We start from the raw sequence: 26,146 nt of genomic DNA on the forward strand, positions 1-26,146 counted from the left end.
CTTTGCTCTGTCTCCATCATGATCAGATTTATCCTGGGTCCCAAAAGAAATGTCAGGTGACCCCTACCAGGCTCATCCATCAATCCTAGAATCATTATAGGCATGAGAGGGTGCCAGGTTTTAGGATAAGTAAAATGCTCCGTTTACACACTAGGCCACGAACACATGCAACTCATTAACTCCCATCAGGAGTTAATGTAATCCACAGTAATCCAGGATGGGTTAGGTTTCTTGAAGCTGGATACATATTGACCATGAAATGTTAGTAAAGTCTCTTCCCCTTCTCAGGAGTCAGGGTTCTGCCTGGAGTTTACAATGATGCCTGAGAGTCCCCACACCGAAAGGCAGGGTAATGTAGTTGGGGAAGTTGTGTGCCAAGGCTGAGCTGGCTGTGACTGTGACCTAGAGAAAGGGCAAGGCTGGGAATTGAACCGGGCAGGCTTCCCGGAGGAGGAGGCGGGGCCAGCTGCGTAGAACAAAGGAAGGAGTGGATTTTTTTGCAGGTGGAAAGAGATTGCACGGAGGTTCAGACTAGGCTGGAAACATCCCTCCCCTCACTCCGCCTACCCCAGCCTCTCTCTCTCCGGTCCTGGGCCTTGCCTGCAGGGTCCGGGGGAGCTCCAAGTGGCGACAGCGCTGTCTTCCAGGCGGAGCCTTGCTTTGGGCTGTAGGGCCGGCCAGAGCTCCCTCCCAGCGGGGGGGCTCCCGCAGCCCTTACAAGGAGTTTGGCGGCTCTCCGGGCGGCCCCGCCCGCCAGCCTCCACGGGCCCCTCCTCCCGCCCGGCTGGGCCGGGCCGCGGGAACGCAGCCCTCTCCGCTCTCGACGCCGGGCCCGGCGCGGACATCGACGGGCCCGAGCCCGCGAGTGTGAAAGGAGCCGGCGACTAGCTCTCTAGGGCCCCAACAGGCGGGCACGCGGCTCGGGGCCCTTCGGCAGAGGACTCGTGACCTTCTCAGCAGGGTCGCCATGTCCTCGGTGTTCGGGAAACCCCGCGTGGGCAGCGGGTCGCAGATCGCGCCCCTCGAGGTCAACCTGGCCATCCTGGGACGCCGCGGGGCTGGCAAGTCCGGTGAGTTGGGTAGCGGGAGGGAAGATAAGGAGTTAGGGGAAGACCCGAAAGACCGGGAGCAGGTGTGGACGCTGTGGACTTGGTTGCAGGCAGGCTCTCCCACTGGCTTTGGGGCTTCCTGCGCCCAGGTGGGTTGAGTGAGACACCGCGATTTTCTTCTTTGCCTCAGTTTTTCTGTTTCTTGTTTCTCTACTATGTTCTCAGCTCCTCCATCTCTCATCTGTCTTCTGTTCCTTGCCTGTCCTTCCCTTTGTGTCTCGGACACCAGTTGTCTTTCCTCTCTGCTTGTATCTGTGTCTCAAGGTCCTCTGCTGATCTCTCCCTTACTGTTCACTGCTTTCCATCTCCTCTCCCTGGGGCGAGCAGTCGGCCCTGGTGACTAGCACTGCAAGGACATGTTAGGGGCTGATCTCTAGCTCAGGCCCCTAGGAGCTTAGTTACAGCCTTGCTATTCTTCAATTTAGTCTGGGGATGAAGGGAGGTGGTAGAGGTCACTGGCTATTGGGATTTTCCAGGGAGGGGCCACCCCAATTCAATGGATTCTGGAACAAAGTGTGCATTCTTATCAAATGTAATTTTCAAGTTAGACCCCTCTCTTGACTTTCTGGAAACCCCTTAGACTACCATCCCAGGTGTCTGGGCCTTGTTCTTGATGAACCTAGATTTTGGGTTGCCACTGAGATCATTTCTGCCAACACCGAACTCTGGCTTAAACACTCCTGGCAGCTCTCACCCAAGTGAAGCCCAGGTGGGTGGGTGTCCCCGTAGGCAGAGACCCAGAAAAAGGTTTCGTTCCTCTGTCCTGCCACTTCACAGTCCCAGGCAGCTAAAGGTGGGCGGGCTGTTTTCCAGTTACAGCCATTAGTGACTGGCCAACAAGGGCTCAGTTAGCTATGTTTCTTTCCCCAGAGTGTTCTTTGAGACTCGCTGGGATCCTACTCTCCACTTTTGAAACCAGCCCCCTGACTCAGAGAGGGGACTCTGAATCATGTTTTCCTACAGAAAAGATTTGCCCTTTTCTCTTTGAAAATCAAATGGTAGTTCTGTCTTTGGTATAGTTTAGCCAGTGACTACATGAATGAAGGAATTTAAATTTTAAAGTATGTGTATTCCCTGGGTATTAGTTTGCAGAATGACACTGTAAGGAATCTTGGGAAGGAATTTTAAGGATTTTCTTTAAAATCTCACATTTCTTTTTAAGAGTCCGGCACAATAGTTGGCTGGCCCTGGGGCTTTATGTCACTAAATTCTGAACAAAATCAAAGTTCTATTAATGAAGTACACTTGGGGAGAACTTCATTTTAGGTTTTCCATTCTTTGGAACATCCATGATGAGTGTGGAGGCCCTAGTTGGAGCCAAGACTTGAGATATAGAGGACCAAGGGCTAGAATGTGTTTACTTGAGACATGGGTGTTCATACTCACCCTGGGGATCACAGACTGATCAACTCAGCTCTTAGTCTTTGGTGTATAGCCAAAACTGGAATAAAAGCCCCATATTTCAGAATTTTCATGACTTGACCAGGGTGGGGGATGTCTAGGTAACTGGTTGAGTGGGTCCTGGACCCCTCAGTTTGAGTCTTTAAAAACACCTGTTAGGCTTGCCTCTCATGGTTTTTCTTGCCATAAAAAAAAAAAAGGCCAGGATGCAACTAGGGGAATATGGTTCCTTATATTTCTGGTTTCTTCTGAGCTTCTTGAACCAACTCCCCAGCTTCTAGACCCATTCCCCCAAAGAGCTGAGCTTAGTGTCAGCCAGGAGTCACAGAGGCTAGATAAGTCCTCCCTAAAATGAGAGGGGCGGGGCGCCTGGGTGGCGCAGTCGGTTAAGCGTCCGACTTTAGTCAGGTCACGATCTCGCGGTCCGTGGGTTCGAGCCCCGCGTTGGGCTCTGGGCTGATGGCTCGGACCCTGGAGCCTGTTTCCGATTCTGTGTCTCCCTCTCTCTCTGCCCCTCCCCTGTTCATGCTCTGTCTCTCTCTGTCCCAAAAATAAATAAAAAACGTTGAAAAAAAATTTTTTTTTAAATGAGAGGGGCAACCTCTGGGAACCAGCAGCCAAAGACAGCAGGGGATGACTGAGCCAGCTTCTTTCTGTTTCCTGCAGCTCTGACCGTGAAGTTTCTGACCAGGAGGTTTATCAGCGAATATGACCCCAATTTGGGTAAGGAACCACTCCTCCCCATTCTCCTACTGTGTCCCACTTGGATCCCCCCTACCCCTGTCTCCATGCACCCACTTACACTGTGGTGGGCCCAGACCTGACCAGGATTGAACATCTGGGGGCAGAGGGGAGGAACCACCCAGGATGACTCAGCCCGTGGGACAAAATGTTTTAGATGCCAGAAATACATCCTTCCACAGCCCACCCCAGACAATTTGGGGGTTGGCTTAATTAGGAAAACTGAGATAGGCTGATTTGTCCTAAATTATGAGGTATGTTGAGACTTAAAAAAAATCAAACATAACAGAACGTCTGCAACCATTAAGTGTTGGTCTTCAAGATGGCCACTCAGTATACTTTTCCAGAAAAGCTGGACAAAGCATTTGAGAAACTGTCTAGTGCTACTGGTTGCTGACCCATTTTTGAACCACACAAGAAAACTCATCTTGTTTTATAGCGATATCATGATATATTGGAAAAAAGGATGCTCTGGTATCAGTCAGAGCTAAGTTTGAACCCTAGCTCTGCCAATTACTGGCTGTACAGCCTTGAAGCAGTCACCTAATCTCTCTGAGCTTCTGTTTCCTCATCTGAAAAGTGGGCGTAAAGATGCCTATCTCAGAAAATAACTGTGAGGATTGAAGAAATGACACATGTTAGCCTAGTATTTGACTCACAGTAGGCACAATGCATATTCGTTTTTCCTGCCCTTTTCCTTAACGTTTACATTTATTTTTTTTAATTTTTTTTTTAACGTTTATTTTTGAGACAGAGGCAGAGCATGAACAGGGGAGGGGCAGAGAGAGAGGGAGACACAGAATCTGAAACAGGCTCCAGGCTCTGAGCTGTCAGCACAGAGCCCGACGCGGGGCTCGAACTCACGGACCGTGAGATCATGACCTGAGCCGAAGTGGGACGCTTAACCGACCAAGCCACCCAGGCGCTCCATTAACGTTTACATTTATAACATTTGTTTTTTGTAAACTGTTCACTGAAAAAAATGGTGTGTCTGGATACTCTTAGCCTTTTGAAAATGGGGGGTTGCAGTCTTGGATTCTTTTTCACTCATTCCACTGATAAGAATGAAATGAAGCATTTGTGGGACCCTGAGGGCTCTCCAGGGAATCCCAGGGCTGTTGGGCACAGGCTGGAAACCGCAGTACAGCAGGGCATGCAGCAGGGCCCTGAGGGAATGTGCTGTAACACCTGAAGGAAAGAGCCCCTTAGCCCCTTGGTGCCCTCAGTTCACACTGGAATATTGAATCCCAGTGTCGGAGCAGGAAGGGACCTCAGGGCTATTTAGTCTATTGGGTTCTAGAATTTTTTCCCTAAGTAGCAGAATCCCTTCTTCCAAGGTGATCTTAAATAGAACCCCAAGATGTCAAAGAGAAAGCAGAGGGGGTCCCCTGGTTAAGTCAAGAGTACAGGGCAGGTGACTCACTCATAGTCCCTAAGGGATTTGTTTTCTCAAAGCTTGGTTTGACTACCTGCGCTATGACATAGCCCCTCAGTGGAACGGTGGAAGAATTAGGCCCAGGGAGCTGAGGCTTCTGGGCCAAGGTCACACAGCAGGTCTGAGGGGTCTTTTTCTTTTAATGTTTATTTTGGGAGAGAGAGCAAGCAGGGGAGGAGCAGAGAGAGAAGGAGAGAGAGAATCCCAAGCAGGCTCCATGCTGTCAGTGCAAAGCTGGACACAGAGCTTGAACTCACAAACCGTGAGATCATGACCTGAGCTGAAATCAAGAGTTGGAAGCTTAGCCAACTGAGCCACCCAGGCGCCTCCTGAGGGGAGCCTTCTTGATTAGCAGAGGTCAATGCCCATGGGGGTGGGAAACAGGATGTAATTGTGTGCTGGTCAGGGGAGTGTTGAGAGAGGCCAGAACATGGAAGCAGAAGCAGTGGGGGGATTGAAGACAGGGAGGAGGTGGGAAGGAAAGCCATACAAGCAGGGGGTATTTGGGAAGGGAAAATGAGGATTTCCAAGGGCGGTTCCTCAAAACACAGATCCTGCCTAGCTCAGATATTACATGGGGAATACTTAGGCTAAAAAACATTAGCTGTTTATCTGAAATTCAAATTTAATTGGTCATCCTATATTTTATCTGGCATCCAGCCTCCAGTTTCTTCATCCCTGCCCCCAATTCATACCTTTCCTGCCGGGTCTCGCCAGAGCCTACTACAGTGGTGGTTTGGGCTTCCTGATTGAGTAATTTTGGAGTTCTGACCTGATAGTGGAATGTGTGGTCACACTGTCTGGGGGCGGGGGGGGGGGCAGGGCAGCCCTCCACAGTGGTCAGTCACCCCAGCCTTAGGTCTCTCTCCCTGGCCTGAGAGCCTGTCAGCTGGAGAGATGACCAGATGCTCCCCTTCAGCCATTCTGGGAGACCAGTCCCACTCCTCCTTGGGATTCCGCCCCAGCATCTAAACATTCCAGCCACTATCCCATGACTGCCTGCAGCAACAGTGGACTCTAGGACCAGAGCCTTTCTTTCTGTGGAGAAAGACCAAGGAGACCAAGGAGAGAGTTAGCCATCAGGACATGTAAAACAACTGTTGCTCCTTTTCAGAGGTCTTCCTTGAACCCAAAGTGAGCTTCTCAAGCATGGAAACCTGTGTTATTCATTTCCGTTTCTAGCATGGAGTGCAGTACTGGGCATGACATATGTACTCTTAAACATGAGATTGAATTTTGGTTTTAGGTTTAGCCTTTAAAGAAGAGCTATGACTATTATCCCCATTTTACAGGTAAAGAAACTGAGGCAGAGAGGGCTCAGTGATTTCCCTATGGAGAACCTCATGTACAAAGGAAGATGAGTATCACTCCAGTGCTTCTTCACTTAGGATGGCCTTATGTTCTAGAGGGCCTGGAACCAGAGGTCTGCATAGCACTAGGCTCTGGTTTCCCCATCTGGAAGATGGGACCAATAGCTTGTACTCTGTCTGCATAAGGGTTGTGGCTGGGAATGGTGCACCTGGGTGGCTCAGTCGGTTAAGCATCTGACTTGGCTCGGGTCATGATCTCATGGTTTGTGGGTTCGAGCTTCGCGTTGGGTTCTGTGCTGACAGTGCAGAGCCTGAAGCCTGTTTCAGATTCTGTGTCTCCCTCTCTCTCTCGGCCCTCCCTCCCTTGTTCATGCCCTGTCTGTGTCTCTCTCTCTCTCAAAACTAAATAAACATTAAAAAAAATTTTTTTTAAAGCGTTGTGGCTAGGATTGCTGGTAGGAGCTGAGAGAATCAGTGCCTGTGGAAAGGCTGTGCCTGTGCTGAGCACTCCAGAAAGGGCAGGGGTCCCCAGGAGGGAGTCCTCTCAAGGAGGAGCTGGGGAGCACCTTGCCTGGCTTTCTTGGGGCAGAATGACAGCTTCTCACCTCTCTTGCCCTCATCCTGCTCCAGCAAAGATGCAGGCACCATTTCTGAGGCATCATCCTACATGCACTCTGACCAGAGCTCCCTTTGGCACCTTTATTATTATTTTTTTTAATGTTTTTATTTATTTTTGAAGGAGAGAGAGACAGAGCACGAGCCGGGGAGGAGCAGAGAGAGAGGGAGACATAGAATTTGAGGGGCGCCTGGGTGGCGCAGTCGGTTAAGCGTCTGACTTCAGCCAGGTCACGATCTCGCGGTCCGTGAGTTCAAGCCCCGCGTCGGGCTCTGGGCTGATGGCTCAGAGCCTGGAGCCTGTTTCGGATTCTGTGTCTCCCTCTCTCTCTGCCCCTCCCCCGTTCATGCTTTGTCTCTCTCTGTCCCAAAGTAAACGTTGAAAAAAAAAAAAAACTTAAGAATTTGAAGCAGGCTCCCGGCTCTGAGCTGCCAGCACAGAGCCCGACGCGGGGCTCGAACTCACGAGCTGTGAGATCATGACCTGAGCTGAAGTCGGACACTCAACCGACTAAGCCACCCAGGCTCCCCTCCTTTGGCACCTTTAAAAAGACTATTACTGGGGCGCCTGGGTGGCTCAGTCGGTTAAACGGCCGACTTCGACTCAGGTCATGATCTCGCGGTCCATCAGTTCGAGCCCCACATCAGGCTCTGTGCTGACAGCTCAGAGCCCAGAGCCTGTTTCAGATTCTGTGTCTCCCTCTCTCTCTGACCCTCCCCCGTTCATGCTCTGTCTCTGTCTCAAAAATAAACGTTAAAAAAATTAAAAAACAAAAATAAAAAAAATAAAAAGACTATTACTGTAAATGAGGGGAAAATAGTTTGGGAAAAGAAGCTTCTCTCAGCATGAAAGTCCCCAGAATGTTATTTAGAACTAGGAATTATGAAACCCATGTGATTAAGGACCCCAGAATGCTCTGGAGAGCAGGACTTGGTGATGGGAAGTTAGGACAATACTGTGACTTGGAAAGGACCCCCTACCTCACCTGCCATGGGGGAGGAAGCCAGATAAGATGACATCTGAGGCTTCTCCAAGCTCACCCATACATGTTCCTCCTCAGCTGGCCTGGGAGCTTCTGCTCTTCCCCTGTGCTCTGCCCAGAGTTGGACGATCAGCTGGTCCCCTGAGCAGAGGGTGATGGGCGGCCCCATGCCTAGATGGGGAGGCAGCCCAGTCTAGAAGGCCTGAGTTCACATTCCTTCTACTGATGGAGTGCTGTGTGGCAGTGGGCAAGGTCCCTCCTCCTCTGGGCTTCATCTCTCTCTAGTGGTGCTAACAGTAACTTTGAAAGGCTGTTATGCTGTGAGGAACCACAGGAGACCAACACTAGGCTAAGATTTTCCCCTAGACTGGGCAGGACTCAGTGACTGTTTGGGGAGGGGGGGTGTGGCACAACTAAAAGGGGTGCATCAGACAACTTTGGCAGGAAAATAAAGAAAAATCTGAACAAGATGTAGGCATCTAGGGGCAGCTCTTCTTGCACTAAATATAGTTAAACATTTGGGGCATATTTTCCATTAGATTTTTTTTTTTTGTCTTTGAATAAGAGTAGCTATTTATCCAAGTCCCCAAACAGGCTGGGGATGGGAGCTGTCTGTGATTCCTGCTGGCTGCTAGTGGACCTGGCATGTGTTCAGGCCTGGCTCAACTGCCAGTGGCCCTCAGAGAAAAGTGGTGGTGAATTCAGCCAGGGTTGGGGAGGTGGAGGAAAGCAGAGAGGGCCCCAGTTCTGCCCAGGGGTTCTTCTTGGGGTCACTTGGGGCACCCAGGGAAACATGATGGCCAAGTGGACTCATACACATGGGCCAGTGGCACAGGGGAAGGTTGGAGATAGAAAGAATGTCAATATGACAATGAGGTCCCCTTTGCATGCCAGGCCATCTGCTGCTTTCTCAGGTTTGAGGGTGTGAGATGCAAAAAAAAAAAAAAAAAAAAAGAAAGAAAAAAAGTTAAAATTCATGAAATCCAAATAAAGTCAGTAGTTTAGTTCATAGTATGGTACCAATATCAATTTCCTGGTTTTGATCATTTTACTACGGTTATGTAAGGTGTTAACCTTGTGGGGAGCAGAGGGAAGGGCACACAGGAACTCTCTGTACTATTTTGCAATTTCCACACAAGTCTAAAATTATTTCAAAAGAAAAAGAAAAAAAAATAACAGCTAGGAATGTGAACCTGCCCTGTCAGCTTTGGAGCACCACAGTCCCCTGTCCTTTACCAGACATGTATGATGGGCCAGGCCCCATGCCTGGGGGCCCATCCAGTCCTCACACAGCCCTATGAAATGCAGGAACAAGCATTTAGCACAATGCCTGGCACAGAGTAAAATCTGAAAAATGTTTAGCCAATGTTATCATGTTATCCCCATTTTAAAGTGAGGAAACAGAGCCTCAAAGAACTGCTTCAAAGACTTGGCCAAGTCACATAGCTAAAAGGTAGTTGAAGTTGGGTTTGATTCCACATTTCCAACCTAAAACGTTTGACTATGCTAGAGTCCTCTGCTATTATTTTGATGAGGAATATTTGTAAAACCTTCTTGGGACTTCTGGACACACACACACACACACACACACACACACACACACACGTTGTGTGCTTTTCTTTTCCCATCCTTGTACCACTGAGTGCAGGAGGATTGTCCTTGGGGGGTTCCTGGGGGCCAGGTATTGTGGTCAGAGGGAAGAGAGTGCAGGAGTTTGGGGTTTGGAGGGGATAGGCTGGCAGTGTAGCTCCAGAGGTCTCTGCTGCTAAACAAGACCATGGGCCACACACTTGATCCTGTAGGCTTGGTGGCCAGACCCAGAACACAATCCCAACTCCTATGGCATGTTCTGTGAGTGACCTCTTATGCTCTGACCCCTGACAGGTAGAGCAGCCTCTCCTCGGTGGGAGGTTCTGTGTTCTCCGTTTGGGTGCCAGCCAAGGCCTCCCCAGTTGTCCCAGCTCAGCCGGCTCCGGAATAGATCCCCCAGGGTCTAGCACAGGGAGGTGGGGACTCAGACACAATCACCCATTGAGCAACCTGCACTGCCTCTGACCTGGCTGACCATCTGTTGCAGAGGACACCTACAGCTCCGAAGAGACAGTGGACCACCAGCCTGTCCACCTGAGGGTTATGGATACTGCAGACCCGGTAACAGTACCCCCATTACCCCTGGAGAGCTGAGAGTCCATGCAGCCTCCTGGGAAGTCCTGGTCCCAGAGGGGATGCCTCAGATGGGAATATGTAAACTTTTTAAGCTCTAGTTTGCTGTGTGACCCTGAATGAGGTGCTGACCTCTCCATTCCGGAATCTCTTCGTTTGCCAAGTGAGAAGGGATGGGATGGGGCCTGGGGAGACCTGATGGTTGCTGGCATCAACTCAGAGATCCTCTCTTCTGGGACTTGATGCTCACATACACATGGAGACAGGTGCTTACAAGTGTTTACACAGAGACCCTCTTCGGCCCAGGTCCCCTCAGTACACACATTTTCCCTATGTTCTCACCATCCCCTGCCAGGACTGGATACCAGTTATTCTCAAAAGCCAAGGGACACCATCAACCTGACGCAAAACCAGCAGTGCCCAGGGATAGCCAGGTCTCTGTAGCAGCCATGCCAGAGTCTTGGCTCTGTGCCTCAGAGGCCAAGGTCTCCAAGTCTCTGACTGGGTGGTGGGAGTGAGGCTTACGAGACAATGTCTCTTTTCACACCAAGCCAAATCCACACTCAAGTGCCCCTTTAAAAAGGGCTCTGTTGGGAACAATATACAAAGACCCAGAGAGTGGGGAGGTGGGTGGGCAGCCCAGGTAAAGGCCTTTGCCCCCACCGAGGCTTCCCTCCTTCACCCCAGGATACCCCCAGGAACTGTGAGCGCTACCTGAACTGGGCCCACGCCTTCCTGGTGGTATACAGCATGGACAGCCGCCAGAGTTTTGAGGACAGCAGCAGCTACCTGGAGCTGCTTGCTTTGCACGCCAAGGAGACACAGCGCAGCTCCCCTGCCCTCTTGCTGGGCAACAAGCTGGACATGGCCCAGTACAGGTGAGCACAGACAGTTTGTCCTCTCTGGAGTTCACTTTCCTCATTTGTAAAGGCTGGGTGTCATCATTGGGGATTGTTTGGCTAAATTTGAATAATCCCCTCAAATTTAGGTTAAAGGTAAGTGGTCTTCCAGACAGGCAAGGGCAGGAAGGGAGGAGCTTCTGGCCCACACAGGGGTTGGACCCTGAAAGTTAGAAGAGATGCCACCCCTTCCATCCTCATGGGGCTTTGTGGTCTTTCTCGGCCTCACCCTTCTTGCCTGTCTCTAGGACATTCCATCCTCACTCTCCATAGCTTGTTGATTATTCAGTGCCCAATTCCAGGTCTGAGAAGAAAGGCTGTGATTGGCTCCTGTAATCAGGTTTCTGCTCTGGTCCAACCAGCTCTAGCCTCACCCAAGCATGGCCCCAGGCTCACTCCCAAAGTTGGCTGTGCTGAGGGCAGGTTCTCTTAGACTGAGTTGGACTTGAATCAGAGGTCACAGACTGGGCCAGAGGGCAGATTACCAGCAAATACAGCAGCATTTTGCTTGGCGAGCACAGAGTTTTAAAAGACCTAGAATTGGAATGCTTTGAGGAGGGGCATGCTCTCTCCAGCTGACCACAGGCCTTACCACTCCCCATGGCTTACCTCCACCCTCCCTATACATTTGAGCTGCTTGCCTGGCCCCTGAAAGCATGATGCTTACACTTGATGAGTGACCCCACTGGCCTTCTTCACCACTGACATTTGTCCTATGTGGCCAGCCCACCTTTGAAGTATGGCACCTTCCACCCATTTTCCACCTGTCCCTCCCTGTGCATGGCTAGTACCCTGCTTCCCCAAGCCTCAAAGGCCCATTCTGGTATTAGCAGGGAGGGGACTTAGGTGCAGAACAAATCAGATGGGCAGCGGGACAGGGGGTGCAGTCTCATGAGGAGGGGCCATGGTAGGAGCCTTTACTGGCCATTCAGCCCTCAGACCAAGACAAATTTCGTCTCAGGAAATGAAGGAAGTTGTGTGATCTTAAAACCAAAAGGTGATCTTTGAGGAATTATAGAGCTCACAGTGCCTGCCAGAGGGGTCAGAAGACTGAATTGTGGTAAGTTGTCTTTAGTATGAGGAAAAAATTTAGACAACTGTTTTGATCCTGATCTTTGCCAAAGGGATTGTCTAAAAATGGTTTGGTAGCAAATAACAAAGATTATGGGACTCAAGCAGTTTCAATTCCCTAAGAAAAGTCATGACAGTTATCTTCATTTCCTTCTTTGATCAAGTCCTGAGGTTAGTGGGTCAGGATTTGATGAGCAGTAAAACTTCTAGCTGAGCATTGGTGTGTCTCCCATAATTGTCTTGCAGCCAGAAGGTAAAATATAGGTTAGAGCAGTGGTTCCTGAACCACTGATAAAATTGTCACCAGGCTGCAACAAAATAAGAGGATAATATTACATACCTGTGTCACCCATTCACAAAAACATGTATACGTGTTCGGGGTGCTGCATATTCTAAAAATTCATGTTTCAAGCCTCTAGAGTGACAAATCTGTAGATTCAAGCCCATCATAAAAGCAAATAATACCAAGTATTCCTTCAAAAAGGTTTCTTAGGAAGCAGTGAGCTTCCAGACAGGACATCAGCCATGGGTGGGGAGTCTAGATGCTCTGCCTCTGGCCCTTTTTGTCCCAGTTACTCTCTGTCTGATACTCCCCTGGGCAACTAGCCCTCTCCCAGTCCCCCTCCCCCTCAGGAACCTCTTCCCACCAATACCCACCTGTCTCATGGGCTCTGCCACTGTCCTTGGGAATGGCGGATGGGGTGATCAACAGTGCAGGGTGATCACCAAGATCCAGCCAATGGAACCTTGGCCTCAAGACCTCAGGTACCCCCTACCCCTTCCTTCTTCTGGACATCTGACCTACACAGAGCCAGTTGTTTTCCTCTCACCTATAGTCCCATGGCTTTCAGGTCCAAAACTTCCAGGACCTCCCCAGTTAAGTATTCGATCCCACCGTCACAAAAGAGGAGTATAGGACGAAGCTGACAATGGGTGCTGTTCCCTCTCTCCTTTTATCCCTCCTTGTAATGAAATGCCACCCTTGCTCTCTCTTGCCCCTCCCCTGGACAGGCAGGCAAAACTCCCCATGGACCCTGAGAGCTCTGCTGACCACAGGCATCCTGAGTCACCTCACCCACCCTGCCTCTGTGGGTCACACCCTTCAGTCCAAACCACTGCCTTTCTCTAGAGTGAGTCCCACAGACCTGGGCTGAGGGTGGCTCATTTCCTGACCAAGGACCCATGCTGGCATAGATGCAGGGCTGGGAATGACCATCTTCCTCGGTGCACAAACAGGGTCTAACCAGTAAGCTTCTCCCTTGCCTACAGCTTTGTTTCTAAATTCTGGCTTTGGTGAGGTCAGCCATCATTCATTGAGCACTGACTCTGTGCCAGGTACTACACTAGGCACACAATACAAGTGGTTTTTCTTAATTCTTTTAACAACGCTGAGAGGTAGAGGTCACTATCCTGTTGTACAGATGAGATGACTCCAGCTCACCAAGCTGGTGAGTGGGGAGCCGAGTGCAGGCCCAAGCCTGCCCCACTTGGATGCGTGCTCCTGACCCTGCCTTGCCCTGCTTCCCCACCAGGCAGGTCACCAAGGCAGAGGGTGCAGCCTTGGCTGGCAAGTTTGGGTGCCTGTTTTTCGAGGTCTCTGCCTGCCTAGACTTTGAGCATGTGCAACATGTCTTCCACGAGGCCGTGCGGGAGGCACGGCGGGAACTGGAGAAGAATTCCCTGCCCCGGCCCCTCTTCATCTCCGAGGAGAGGGCCCTGCCACACCAGGCTCCGCTCACTGCCCGGCATGGGCTGGCCAGCTGTACCTTCAACACACTTTCCACTGTCAGTCTGAAGGAGATACCTGCCGTGGCCCAGGCCAAGCTGGTCACTGTGAAGGCATCCCGGGCCCAGAGCAAGCGCAAGGCACCTACCCTGACCCTGTTGAAGGGCTTCAAGATCTTCTGAGGGCACCCCTAAGGATCCCAGACTTAGGGGCTGTGCAGGGCTGCAGGATAGGGGCTGACTTCTCACCGCTGGCTTTCCCTCTGATGGAACAATAGCCCTCGCCCTCTGGCGGACAGTTGATCCCTCTTCCAGCACCAAGTAATTTCCCTGACACCCAGTTTACTGTGTGAGCTGGAGGGACAGGCAGAATGCTGCTCTTAGTCCCTCCAGGCCTCGGTTTCCATGGTAACCACTGCCGTTCCCCCACCCTGAAGGGAAGTAGCCACAAGACAACACGGAGACCTGGGTCTGGCTGAAGTGGAAGGAAATTGCAGTGTCCATCATGGTGCCATCACCCCTTCCTGCTCCAGCAACAGCCAGGCCAGATGTGGCCCCTAGTGGACAGCTCTGGATGGATGGTCACCACCAGTAGGCCCTGCGTACAAGGAGGCCGGAGAACATTCTACAGGAGCAGATTTGAAGTCCTGGCACCACCTAGTGGACGGAAAGGGCAGAGCGGCTACAGGTTTTGGGTGGCCTGAGCCTGGCCCTCCTGTTGTCTTCTGATTTCACAGAAGCCCCAAGCACCAAACCCCACAGTTTATCCACGTAAAATCTAGTTTAAATAATCCTATGGGACAGCCTGTGAGAAGCAAAATTCCCAGGAAGGGCTGTTTCTGGTACTTTGCCTCTCAATGAGGATAGAAGGTTGGGGGCTCTAGGTTGCCTAGGGTAGTGAGCATCCAGTGTTTTAGTCACCAGGAAGCAGACCCGCCTTGTTTTCCCATCTTAAATTAAGGATTCTCTCCACGGACCCTCAGGACCAGCTTCCTGAAGCTTAATGATCGAAGCTGCAGAAAAAAGTCATTCTCTCTAGTGACCATCACACAGGATCCAGAGAGCCTGTAACTGGCAGTGTCAGACATCCGGTAGGCACTGTTAGCCTGTCCCAGGCTCGTAGGCAGAAACACAGTAGAGCAGTTTGTAGTCTGGTCCAGCAAGACCCAGTACCTTTGGCAATGGGTCTGAATGTTCAAAGTCCACTTTTGAAAGATAGAACCTAAAGCATTTTTGGCCACCATAGCTTATACCATAACACTGTGGCTCAGATGTGGGATCAGGACAGCACTCTTGGGATTTCATTGTTAGCACAGGGAGCTCTATAGTTTTCTAACTCTGTTTACCTCAGGGCCCCTAGCCCAAAGGAAATCTCTCGTAGACCCTCAGCAGATAAGCAGGTAAAGGAAATGGTTCTGGTAGGAGGAAGGGTTGGCAAGGGGATTCTGAGCCCAGAATCCTGCTCTTGGCAATTCCAGGAGCTTGGATTAAGAACAACGGCTCTAGAGGTACCTGGGTGGTTCAGTCGGTTAAGCGTCGGCCTTCGGCTCAGGTTATGATCTCGCGGTTTGTGAGTTTGAGCCTCGTGCCAGGCTCTGTTCTGACAGCTTAGAGCCTGAAGCCAGCTTCGGATTCTGTGTCTCTTCTCTCCCTGTCCCTTCCCTGCTTGTGCTCGTGCTCTTGCTCTCTCTCTCTCTCTCTCTCTCAGAAAAAAAAAAAAAAATTTACATATAAAAAAAAAAGAAAGAACAACAGCTCTCATCCAGCCTTCAGCCCCATTATGTAGATGGAGAGGTTGAGGTCAGAGAGAGGCTATGAACTCCTCAAAACCACACTAGAAGTCGTAGCCTGGCTTCCTGACCCACAGGCCGGCTATGGATTTTGCGATTTTGCTCCAAGCCCCTTGTGTTGAACCACCCCCATTGGAACCAACTGCATTTCCAAATGCCCACTTCAGATGCATTTTAATAAAAAGGGAGGGTTTTTTTTCATAACAATATTTTGATTGCAGTTCATTCACTGAATCTGCTGACAACATGGGGCAGTGCTCTGGACCCCTCTTAGCTCTCAGATTCTTGTGGGTCTGGAAGGAGAACCAGTGGCACCTTTCTCCCTTTTAACTCAGTTTCCACCTGGGCCAAATTTTGCTTTTCTGAGAGCAAAGTCTCTCTTAGCATGTTCAGGTTGTTGTCCTCTCTGGCTCCGGCCTCAGCCAAGTCTTGGACTTCCAGAGTTGTTGTTTCCGGTTTGTTTTTCCTCAGTATCTTTTGATTTCTGGGAGGAGAGAACACGCTGTTGAATCGGGGTTCCCTGAGCTGGGGGACTGAGGGGCTGGGGCAAGACTAGGTCTCGCAAGTGGACTATCGAGGTGGAAAATCCAGTGGGCAGTTCTGGGAACTGCTGGGGGAGAAAGCCAAGATAGTGTGATGTTCTTTTGGCAGAGAAACAGTTTATACTCACCAGTGCATCGTCTCCCCAGATCCTCATTGCCACCATGAGCTCAACTATTATTGCTACAGGATCCCCTTCAAGGTGACATGTGGCTCAAAAAGGTCAAAAAGGCACATACCTTAGACATGCATTTAAGTCTCCTGACTCTGGGTTCCGTGTTCTTTTCGCCAACCCACACATTCTCTATCCCAGGACTTCATTCTACTTAGTGCAGGTCCTTGTTACCCCACACACCATCTCCACCCTCATCCCACCCCATCCTCAGACAAACTAGGGAAATTCCTAAGTAATCTTCCTGCTTCCAGGTCCTTGCTTTTCCAAACCAGCCCCCATGCACCAGTCATGTTTCTAAAACCGCAGTGTGCACACATCACGCCTTAACTCAAGCATCTTTAGTGGCTCCCGACTGCCCATGTCCTTAACCTGGCATTCAAGACCCAGCCTTCCTTCCAGTAACTCCCCTAAATGTCATCTCCCCGAAGGTGGTTTTACTCAAGGTACCCCTAGACTTCCTGGCCAGAGTAGAGGGACCGAGCTGTGGTAAGAGCTGACTGCCCAGAGAATCTGCTTGGGCCCCAGGAGGAGTAGCTCATTGTCTGCCTTTCCCATGGACGGCCACTTTGCTCCCGAGTTGACCTTGTTGAGGGCAATGCCTCCTGACAGGGTAAGAAAGGCAAGGTCACCTTTTTAGAAGCTATATCCCTTTGGTTCCTCTTATGTCCTGCATCCAGACTAACCTTGCTAAAACATAAGACTTTCATGTCCCTGTTCAAAGCTATTCCCTGGCTCCCCAGTGCCCATGAGCTAGAACCTGAATACCTTGGCATGGCCCCCAGGACCCATACATTCTGGGTCCTGCCCCCTTCTTGTCCTCCCTCTATCCCCATCCCACTTCACATGCCACAGCCACATGGCTGAGCCCTCCTCCTCCAGCATGTCAAGCTTGATATCTGCTGTCCCTCAGTCTGGAAAGCTTCCTTGGCCCACCCCCCCTCTATCTCTTTGCCCTGAAGGCCCCAGATCCCACTGCTGTGCTCCCACTGTACTCTGTATGTCCCATACTGAGCACCTGTCACTCTGAACTACACTTGTCCCTCTACCAAACTGTAAATTCTATAAGGCAGGGGCTGAATCCCTCTTGCCCGTGACTGTGGCTCCCACTCTCAGAACAGAGCTTGGCACTGAGCAGGTGCTCAGCTCTTACCTGCAGAATGAGTAGTGAATGAGGCCACAGCAATTCATAAGTACTAGTTCTCAGTGTGAACAAAGGGCACTGGGTTTGTTTTTTGTTTTTTACTTTATAGCAGAACTATGAAGAAAATTCATGCATAATATAAAAGCATAGAAGGAAGAGCACAGAAGCTAGGCCAACACTTCCTTAGATCCTCAATTACCTTATTCTGTACAATGGAAATAAATAACTTGTGCCTGCCCTACCTTACAGAGGTGTCTTGAGGGTCAAATGAGAGAATGTGAAGATACTTTTCAAATTGTAAAACATGGTACAGATATGAGGGAAGGGTTCTCATTATTTTTGTTTGAAAGTTACTGATAGTGATGACTGGTGGGTATATAGTAATTGTTGAAAGAAAAATGGAAGGGAGGGAGGGAGGAAGATGTGTGAACCAAGCATTTATTGAATCATTTCTAGAACCCAACACTGCCAGTCTCTTGGGGAAACAAAATTGAGTCAGATGTGGTCTGTGTCCTCAAGGAGCTCTCAAAAGTCAGCCCTGGAAGTTTATCATCCAGGGAATTTAGCAAAATGCCAATGACCACCCCAGACCCTTTGTATCAGAATCTCTTACTCACTTGTGAGAGTGGCAGAGCTGGGATTTGAACCCAGACCTATGTGACTCCAGAACCAGAGATCCTGACCTCTGCTTGCTGGCCAGGGACAGGGGGTAGTTTTTCAACAGCTTTGTGTTGTCAAAGGACCCCAAAGGCTGCATTTTGCTTTCCCAAAGGGTGGCTAGCCAAGCCCCTATGTGACCCCTCCCTAGATTTCCCCACCTCCCCAGAGACCACCCCTAGGCCAGCTCCTCACCTGTTTGCCTGGATGCTCTTTCTCAGGAGGACGATGCTTATCACAATCACCACACCCACCAGGGCAAAGATGGAATAATTCCAAGGAGATGCTGGGGAAGGACACACAGAATGGAGCCTTGAGGAGAGGCTGGGTGCCCCTCAGGCCCACCAACAGTTGGGGCTTGGGCTCAGCCTCAGCTCACAGCACTAATCGTCCTCTGCTGTAGGCCGGGTGTTGTAGAGAGACCCCTGCCCTGCAGGAACTCAGTTGTGGGGGAGAGAGACTGGGAGGCATGATTTCTGCTCTACAGAAGCCCTAATCTAAAGAGGGACAGCACGGCAGTTGGATAATCGTGTGGAAAGCGGGGTGTGGGTGGACATAAACTTCACACTCTTCAGAGTTGTGCCAGAGGCCAGCCCTGTGCAGTGCGAGGAAAGGAAGGAAGGAAAGGAGGCTGGGGGTGGGAAGGAAGGGATGGCTGTAAAACTGTTCCACAACTGCCGAAAGAGAACACCTGAAGTGGCTAATCTGAATTTGGATAATAAGATCTGTCCACACAGTGCCAAAGTGAGGCAGAGTCCAGCCTCAAAGCTATTGCATTAGCTGTTCCCCTGCCAGGAATGTTCTTCCCACACATAATCTGCGTGGCTAATCATTTCATCTCCTATAAGCCTTTATGCAAACAAGAGCATCTTAGTGAGGCCTTCCTTGACCATAGTACCTACACTTCTATTCCCTTTCTGTGCTTAGTTTTTCTCCTTATTACTCATCACCAACATACTATGCATTTTACTTGTGTGTCTGGTTTCTTTTCTCTTTCATTAGAATGTATGCTCCATGAGGGCATGGACATTTGTGCTTTATTCACTGCTGTAACCTCAGTGCTGAGAACAGTGCTTGCTGCACAGAAGGAACTTAATAAATACTTGTGAACGATTGAATAAATGAGTGAATGAATGACCACACCCCAAGGAGAGGAGGGTGCGGGTAGGCCAGACCCCTTGGGGAATTAAGACCCCTCAGCCTCGGTCCCCACCTTGGAGGACATGTGCAGCCTGAAGGATGAGGCTGTGTCAGGGGGCTTCAGCCAGATTCCACTCTGTGTTGAGGACAGACCCCCACCCCCCACCAGTCCCCCACCACTTACCATCTTCTACTCGAAAAAACCAAAGCATTTCTTCCAGCAGTTCCTGAGGCACCACGGTGCCAGCTGGAGCTTGGATGACCCCGTCATTGTGGTCCATGCCCCTGTTCACGGTTGGGATACGTTTCTGACAATGAAATCCTTAGGCCCCTTTGTTCCCAAGCTGCCCACCTGGCCTCCTAGGTTCTGGCCCTTTAGCAAAGCCCTGAAGACCCCTGGAAACAAAGCAGAGAGCATGGATGGATACCCCACCCCAGTTTGACCTCCCTTACTACCCTAACCCAGCTCTCCTCTGGCTCAGAGTTACTGGACCAAGACTGCCTCAGGGCAGGTAGGGTCTGGAGAGGCAGAAACCATTGAAGCGGGTGACACTCAAATATTTATTGAGACTCATCATGTGTGGAGAGGAGCACTGACCTGGGAGTAAGGAGGATTGAGTCGCTGGCAGGTTGTAAGGGACATTTTTCATTTTTGCCTGCCCAGCATCCCCATCCAGCTTCTGCTGCCCAACGCACTAGGTCACCCGGGTTTCTTAGCAAATTGTCCCACCTCTCACCATTGATGCCATGTAATAGCCTATCACAGGCTCCTGTCTCCCCACAAAGCCTGGGCCTATCAGCCTCTCTTCTGGAGACCTGAGACACAGAGCTGAGAATAGGAAAAAGTGCCAGAGAAAGGTAGTCGCCAGCTCCTGCTACTGAAAGCTGGGCTCTCCTCTTTCTCCATCACCATTCCTAGGCCAGATTGGTCAGTCCTCAGCAAACCTCTGATAACTTTTTTTTTCTTTCTCTTTTTTCTTTTTCTTTTTTTTGGACATGTTGTCAGAATTGTTTTTCTGCCATTTGCAACAGAAAAAACTGAACTCATGCTCCCTGGATAAACCCCTTCCTTAATTTGAGCCTGTTTCCATTCCCACAAAACAAAACAGGTTAAGCTAATTGTGTTTACCAAACCTCAGTCAGCCTCAAAACAGTCACACATCGTGCTTGACATATTCTTGTACTACCTATGCTATTACTGCTTCTTACAAAAATTCCCACTCTCCAGATTAAAATAAGAAATAGGTGCAATTAACTTTGTTTAATCCAACATATTTTGTTTAATCCAACATATCCCCAAAAGTACCATTTCAATGTAATCAATATAAAAATGGTTGAGATATTTTGCATTTTTTTGTACCAGGTCTTTGAAATTGGGTGTAAATTTTACACTTATTGCATGTCTCAGTTCTGACTAGACACATGAGGTTTCTGTATGATACATCCCAGGTCTGTGCCCAGGCTGGGGCCCGGCTGTGGCAGCTGATTCTCCCAGCTGTTCTGGGCTCCTGACAGGAGGCCTCAGGCCATGGGAAGTGAGCCTTGATCTAAGACCAAGGGGCTGGCCCCTCATCTGGCTCTGCCTCTGGTTAATTTGTCTAGGCAAATCCCTGGGTCCTCTGAAGAACAAAAAAGGAAATACTAAAAATAGAGGTAGAAATCAATGAAATCAAGGCAGGGGGGAATTGACAAGATGAACAAAACCAAAAACCTGTTTTTTAAAAATATATTTATAAATAAATCTCTGGCAAGATTGATCCAGAAAAAGAGAAAAGATACAAATAGAACCAAAGTTAGACCAGAGATTTAAATATATAGAAATGTGTTTTGAACCTGGGGCACCTGGCATCCAACTCTTGATTTTGGCTCAGGTCATGATCTCATGGTTCATGAGTTCAAGCCCTGTGTGGGGGTCTGTGCTGACAGTGCAGAGCCTGCTTGGGATTCTCTCTCTCCCTCTCTCTCTCCCCCTCCCCTGTTCTCTCACTCTCTCTCAAATAATTTTTTAAATGTATTTTGAACTATATACTAATAAACTTGACAAACCAGAAATGGATGAATTTCTAGAAAAATAGAAAATGTCAAAACTAGACAAGATACTTGAAACTCTCAGAAAAATAAAGTCCAGGTTTAGATGGCTTTAATTGTGAGTTCTAATAAACTCTCAATAAGCAGATAATTCTTACTTTAAATGAGTTGTCCCCCAAAATGAACAGCACCAATTGGATTGTTCTTTTAACACTGGTTTCAAAACTACATGAAGACCATGCAAAAAGAAAAGATGATAGGCCCACTCACTTATGAAAGTAGATGAAAAAATCCAAAATAAAGTACTAATTGCTCAAATTCAACAATGTATTAAGAAAATCATTACCAAGGAAGCTTAATACCAGGAATGGAAGGACAGTTTGACATTAGAAGCTTGTATGATACAACTTTTATGTGGATTCTAAAAAAAAGACTTAGGGGCACCTGGGTGACTCAGTCAGTTAAGTGCCTGACTCTTGGTTTTGGCTCAGGTCATGATCTCATGGTTTGTGAGATTGAGCACCGGGTTGGGCTCCATGCTAGGCATGGAGCCTGCCTGGGATTCTCTCTCTCCCTCTCTCTCTCTCTCTCTCTCTTTGCCCCATCTTGCTCATGTTCTCTCTCTCTCTCTCTCAAAATAAAGAACTTAAAAAAATGAATAAAAATAAAAATAAAAAATAAAAAAAATTTAAAAAGTCAAACTTGTAAAAAATGGAGGGAAATGGTAGTTGCCAGGAAATGTTGGGGGGGAGATAAGCTTTATATTATTTAAGGGTACAAACTTGCAACTAGTAGTACATAAGCCATAGTGATCTAATGCATAAAATAGACAATAATATTATGCTATAATTATGTAATGTGATAAATACAATTACAAAGACAATCATATTACAATATATAAATGTATCAAACTAATGTACACATGAAATTTACACAATATTATATGTAATGTAGATTCAATTAAATACATGAATACATAAATAAAGTGTAAAATTTGATAGGAAAGATGTAAAACTCATAATTCTCAGATGACAAGATCATCTACTTAGAAAGACACACAATTAGAACTAATAGAAGCATTTACTAAAGTTGCTATATACAAGTTCAGTAGCATTTCTCACAATATTAGTGAAATTGGAAAATTCAATAAAAATGAGACGCCACTCATAATAGCATCAAAGCCATAAAGCATCTAGATAAACTTTTCCAAGCATAGAAAAGACCTCTATGAAGAAAATTAAAACTGTAGGACAAAAAAAAAAGTTGGTCTGAATAAATGGAGAGACATCTATGATTTTGGAAAGGATAAATATATTATGAACATGTCAATTATCCCCAAGTTAATCTATTAATCCAATACAATTTCAATCAAAATTCTAGTTGGACTTTTTGAGGATCTTGATAAACTTATTCTAACATTTATATGGAAAAAGTAAACATATAAAAGTAGCTAAGTCAATCTTAAAAAAAAAAAGAGGAGAGACTGGCCCCACTAGAGGTTGAGACATAGTGATAAAAAATGTGGTTTTGGGGTGCCTGGGTGGCTCAGTCACATGAATGTCTGACTCTTGATCTTGGCTAAGGTCATGATCCAAGGGTTGTGGGATGGAACCGGCATCAGGCCCCGAGCTAAGCCTGGAGCCTGCTTAAGATTCTCTTTCTCTCTCTCCCTCTGTCCCTCTCCCCCACTCACGTGCTCTCTCAATCTCTCTCTAAACAAATTTTTAAAATACGGTTTTGACACAAGACCAAATCACTATACCAACGGATCAGAACAGAGATTTCATAGAGACCTATGTACACGTGGGAACTGGACACACTAACCAGTAGGTAAAGGAGGAATTGTTCAGTGGATGATGTCAGGGTAACTAGCTACTGATGAAGAAAAGGAAGACGAGGTGCACATCTAACAGCAAACTGAAGTAGACTCCAAAATTAAAGACCTAATTGGAAGAGGAAAAAATATAAGTTAATAGAAGCAAGGTAGGACTTCTTAAAAGCTCAAATCTTCAATAACAAAAAACTGATGGATTTGATTATATCAAAAATAAGATTATCCGTTCAATGAAGAATACCCTCAATAAAGTAACAAGCACATTTCCAGTTGGGATAAGATATTGATGACGCTTAAAATCAAGAAAAGACTGATATCTAGAGTATACAAAGAATTCTTGCAAATTAACAAGAAAAAGATAGGAACCGTAATAAAAGATAAAGGATATAAACAGGCAACTTACAAAATCAGAAACCCAAAGGCTAGCAAGCATATGAAAAAGTGATCAATCTTTTGGTAATCAAAAGAATGAAAATTAAAACAAAAATGAAATAGCACTTGACATCTATCTGATGGACATAGTTTAAATGGTAGATAATGCTGTGTGTTGGTAGAGCTCTGGGACTATAGCCTTAGGCACTAACAGAGGGCATGTAGACAGGCCGCCATCTAGAGCAAATCAGCCAAAGTGTACACGACTCACGACACAGCAGTTCTGCTCCTGAGTATGTATATATCCCAAAGAATTATCCCCAACAGATAGGGGGCATGCCATACCACTTATGAAAATTCAAAATATATGCACACAAAACTACACGTTTTACAAAACACATTTTTTAAAAAAGATACACATTACACATATTAGGATAGTTATCTCTGGGGGAAGAGGAAAAAGGGGGCAGGAATGGAAATAAAAGTAAAGAAGTAAAACAGAAGAGTTTTGAACAGACCCACGGTGAAAACGTCATGGGGCTAACCAAAAACAAACACAAAAAGAGAACAGAGGGTCTCGGAGGCAATCTCAAGCACCCCTCTTCTGATACAGCTTTCTGCAATAGCTTTGGACGCTCAGTCAGGAACATCCAAAGATAGCTGGATGGCAAACAGCCAACTAGAAAAACAAAGTACTAGTAAAAGGATTGACATCAGAGTTTTTTTCCAACTCTAAATGCTCTGCGAGAAATAAAGAAGCATCTACATATTTTGAGGAGAAATATTTTGACACAAATATAATACTAAGCAAGTTTGGGGCACCTGGGTGTCTCAGTAGGTTAAGCGTCCGACTTCAGCTCAGGTCATGATCTCACAGTTCATGGGTTCGAGCCCCACGTCGGGCTCAGTGCTGGCAGCTCAGAGCCTGGAGCCTGCTTTGCATTCTGCCCCTCCCCTGTTCATTCTCTGTCTCTATCTCTCAAAAATAAATAAACTTATAAAAATTTTTTTTAAATACTGAGCTAAGTTTTTCATATATGAATGATCATTTGCATGTCAAGATAGAGATGGAAGTCAAGGAGAAAGAAAGTGTCTTATTTTATTTTATTTTATTTTATTATTTTAAAAAATTTTAAGTAGGCTCCATGCCCAACGTGGAGTCCAATGTGGGGCTTGAACTCATGACCCTAAGATCAAAACCTGAGATGACAGTGAGCCACCCAGGCGCCCCCAAGAAAGATCTTTTTTAGACTTTCCTGGACTTGGAAGCTTACTACCTACTTACTCATTACTTACTGAACATCTGTTGAATAAGGAAAAGACAAAGTTACAGGAATGGCTAATGTATGATTTGCTGTTCCAGCTCCAGCTATCTGTCCAGAGCACTTGCTAAGAAGGGTTGTGATTTTCTGTCCAGTCTCAGATGCAGGAGGGTCTGGATTAACTAGCAACATTGGCCATAGGCTCCTGTCACATATGCAGACCCCCCCAGACCCACAGAGAAAGAGCGTGAAGGTCAAGATAGCCAACACTGACTCTTTCTGGGGAAGTGGATGGGGCCTGGATATGTGGGGTGTTCACTTTGAACATTTCTGTACTGTATACGTTTCTCATGAGTACACACTACCTTCATGCAAACAATACATGTAATTATATATTTTTTAATGTATGTATTTTGTATGTATATTTTAAGTATATATTTAGCATACTTGTATTTTTTTAGTGTTTGTATATATTCTATCTTTTGAGACAACAGCTCCAATTTTGGATGTTTAATTAATGGAACTAATAAGATGTCAGTTCTTCCCAGCTTGATCTATGGATTCAGTGCAATATCAATCCAAGATCCCAGCAAGTTATTTTATGGATATGGACAAACTGATTGTAAAGTTTATATGGAGAGGAAGACCCAGAGTTAGTCAACATAACACTGAAGGAGAAGAGAAACATCAGAGGACTGATGCTACCTGACTTCAAGACTTACTATAAAGCCACAGTGGACAAGACAGTGGTGTACAAATCTGCATGTGGGTTGATGTCCACAGTGGAATGTGTGCTTTAAATATGTATAATATTGTTGTAATAAACATACGCCAACAAACAAACAATGACAACATGAATACGAGCCTAGAACTGAGAGCCAGCCCTCCCTGCTTGTGTTAGAGGCCACAGGAACAAAGGACACGTTTCCTTCAGAGCGCTTATCCAGTTTCCTTCTAGAATGGGCATCGTATTAATATACCTGCTTTAAAAAAATTATTAACTAGGGGCACCTGGGTGGCTCAGTCACTTAAGCGTCCGACTTCAGCTCAGGTCATGATCCCACAGCTCGTGGGTCTGAGCCCCACATCAGGCTCTGTGCTGACAGCTCGGAGCCTGGAGCCTGCTTCGGATTCTGTGTCTCCCTCTTTCTCTGCCCCTCCCCCACTCATGCTTTGTCTCTGTCTCTCTCAAAAATAAATAAACATTAAAAAAATTTTTTTTAAATTATTAACTAAACTTCATGATTTATTTGGCTTTTATTTTTCTGTGAATGTCTTTTTTCCTATTCCAGGGTCCCATCCAGGATATCCCATTGCATTTAGTTATGTCTCCTTAGGCCCCTCTGGGAGATTCCTGTGTTTTACACAGGGCTTAACCATCTGCCATGGGACCATGATTCCTGCCAAAGAGCCCAAGCCACCCATCCCCATGGGAGGTTGATGACACTCACCTGGGATCTGACTTCTGGGCCTGCCTTGATCTGCTGCTGGGAGCAGCGTTGGTTTCTATGTCCTCCCCTTACCGGAGCACTGGATGGTCTCTGCGCCTGAGCACCCGTCACAGCCGTCACCTGGGGGAACAGTGCTGTAGAGCCTGTGGCAGTGGGGCCCAGCTGGTAGCTCTGCCCTTAGCACACACCCAGGCCTGGAACCTCCTCTGTCACTCCAGGGTGAATGACCTCTTGAATGAATGGCCTTAGATGACAAACAGGCTCCGCCTGGATTTCACGATCTGCAAGAGCCAGCAGCTCCATA

The 26,146-nt window shown here is 47.7% G+C and overlaps 2 protein-coding genes across 4 annotated transcripts; one reads left to right on the top strand and one right to left on the bottom strand.

Moving 5' to 3' along the window:
- Positions 1–727: 727 nt before the first annotated feature.
- On the top strand, positions 728–22,382 carry RASL12 (RAS like family 12). 2 transcript variants are annotated; one of them, XM_027067530.2, is made up of 5 exons: positions 728–1,070; positions 3,177–3,233; positions 9,672–9,745; positions 10,445–10,635; positions 13,260–15,154. In XM_027067530.2, exons 1-5 carry the CDS (start codon positions 968–970, stop codon positions 13,633–13,635), a joined length of 801 nt encoding a protein of 266 aa, XP_026923331.1. In that variant the 5' UTR covers positions 728–967; the 3' UTR covers positions 13,636–15,154. The 2 variants fall into 2 exon arrangements, with proteins under 2 accessions (XP_026923331.1, XP_026923332.1); XM_027067531.2 differs by having other exon boundaries at positions 1,052–1,070; positions 9,672–10,023; positions 13,260–22,382.
- On the bottom strand, positions 15,400–26,146 carry SLC51B (solute carrier family 51 subunit beta). Of its 2 annotated transcripts, XM_053223872.1 has the most exons (5): positions 25,843–26,146; positions 22,748–22,866; positions 19,080–19,180; positions 17,951–18,041; positions 15,400–15,726 (listed from the first exon to the last, which is right to left on the bottom strand). In XM_053223872.1, the coding sequence occupies exons 3-5, from the start codon at positions 19,174–19,176 to the stop codon at positions 15,513–15,515; spliced, it is 402 nt and encodes a 133-aa protein (XP_053079847.1). In that variant the 5' UTR covers positions 19,177–19,180; positions 22,748–22,866; positions 25,843–26,146; the 3' UTR covers positions 15,400–15,512. The 2 variants fall into 2 exon arrangements, with proteins under 2 accessions (XP_053079847.1, XP_014943619.2); XM_015088133.3 differs by lacking the exon at positions 22,748–22,866 and having other exon boundaries at positions 25,843–26,135.

Source organism: Acinonyx jubatus, chromosome B3 (genome assembly GCF_027475565.1).
Source record: "Acinonyx jubatus isolate Ajub_Pintada_27869175 chromosome B3, VMU_Ajub_asm_v1.0, whole genome shotgun sequence".
Taxonomy (NCBI): Eukaryota; Metazoa; Chordata; class Mammalia; order Carnivora; family Felidae; genus Acinonyx; species Acinonyx jubatus.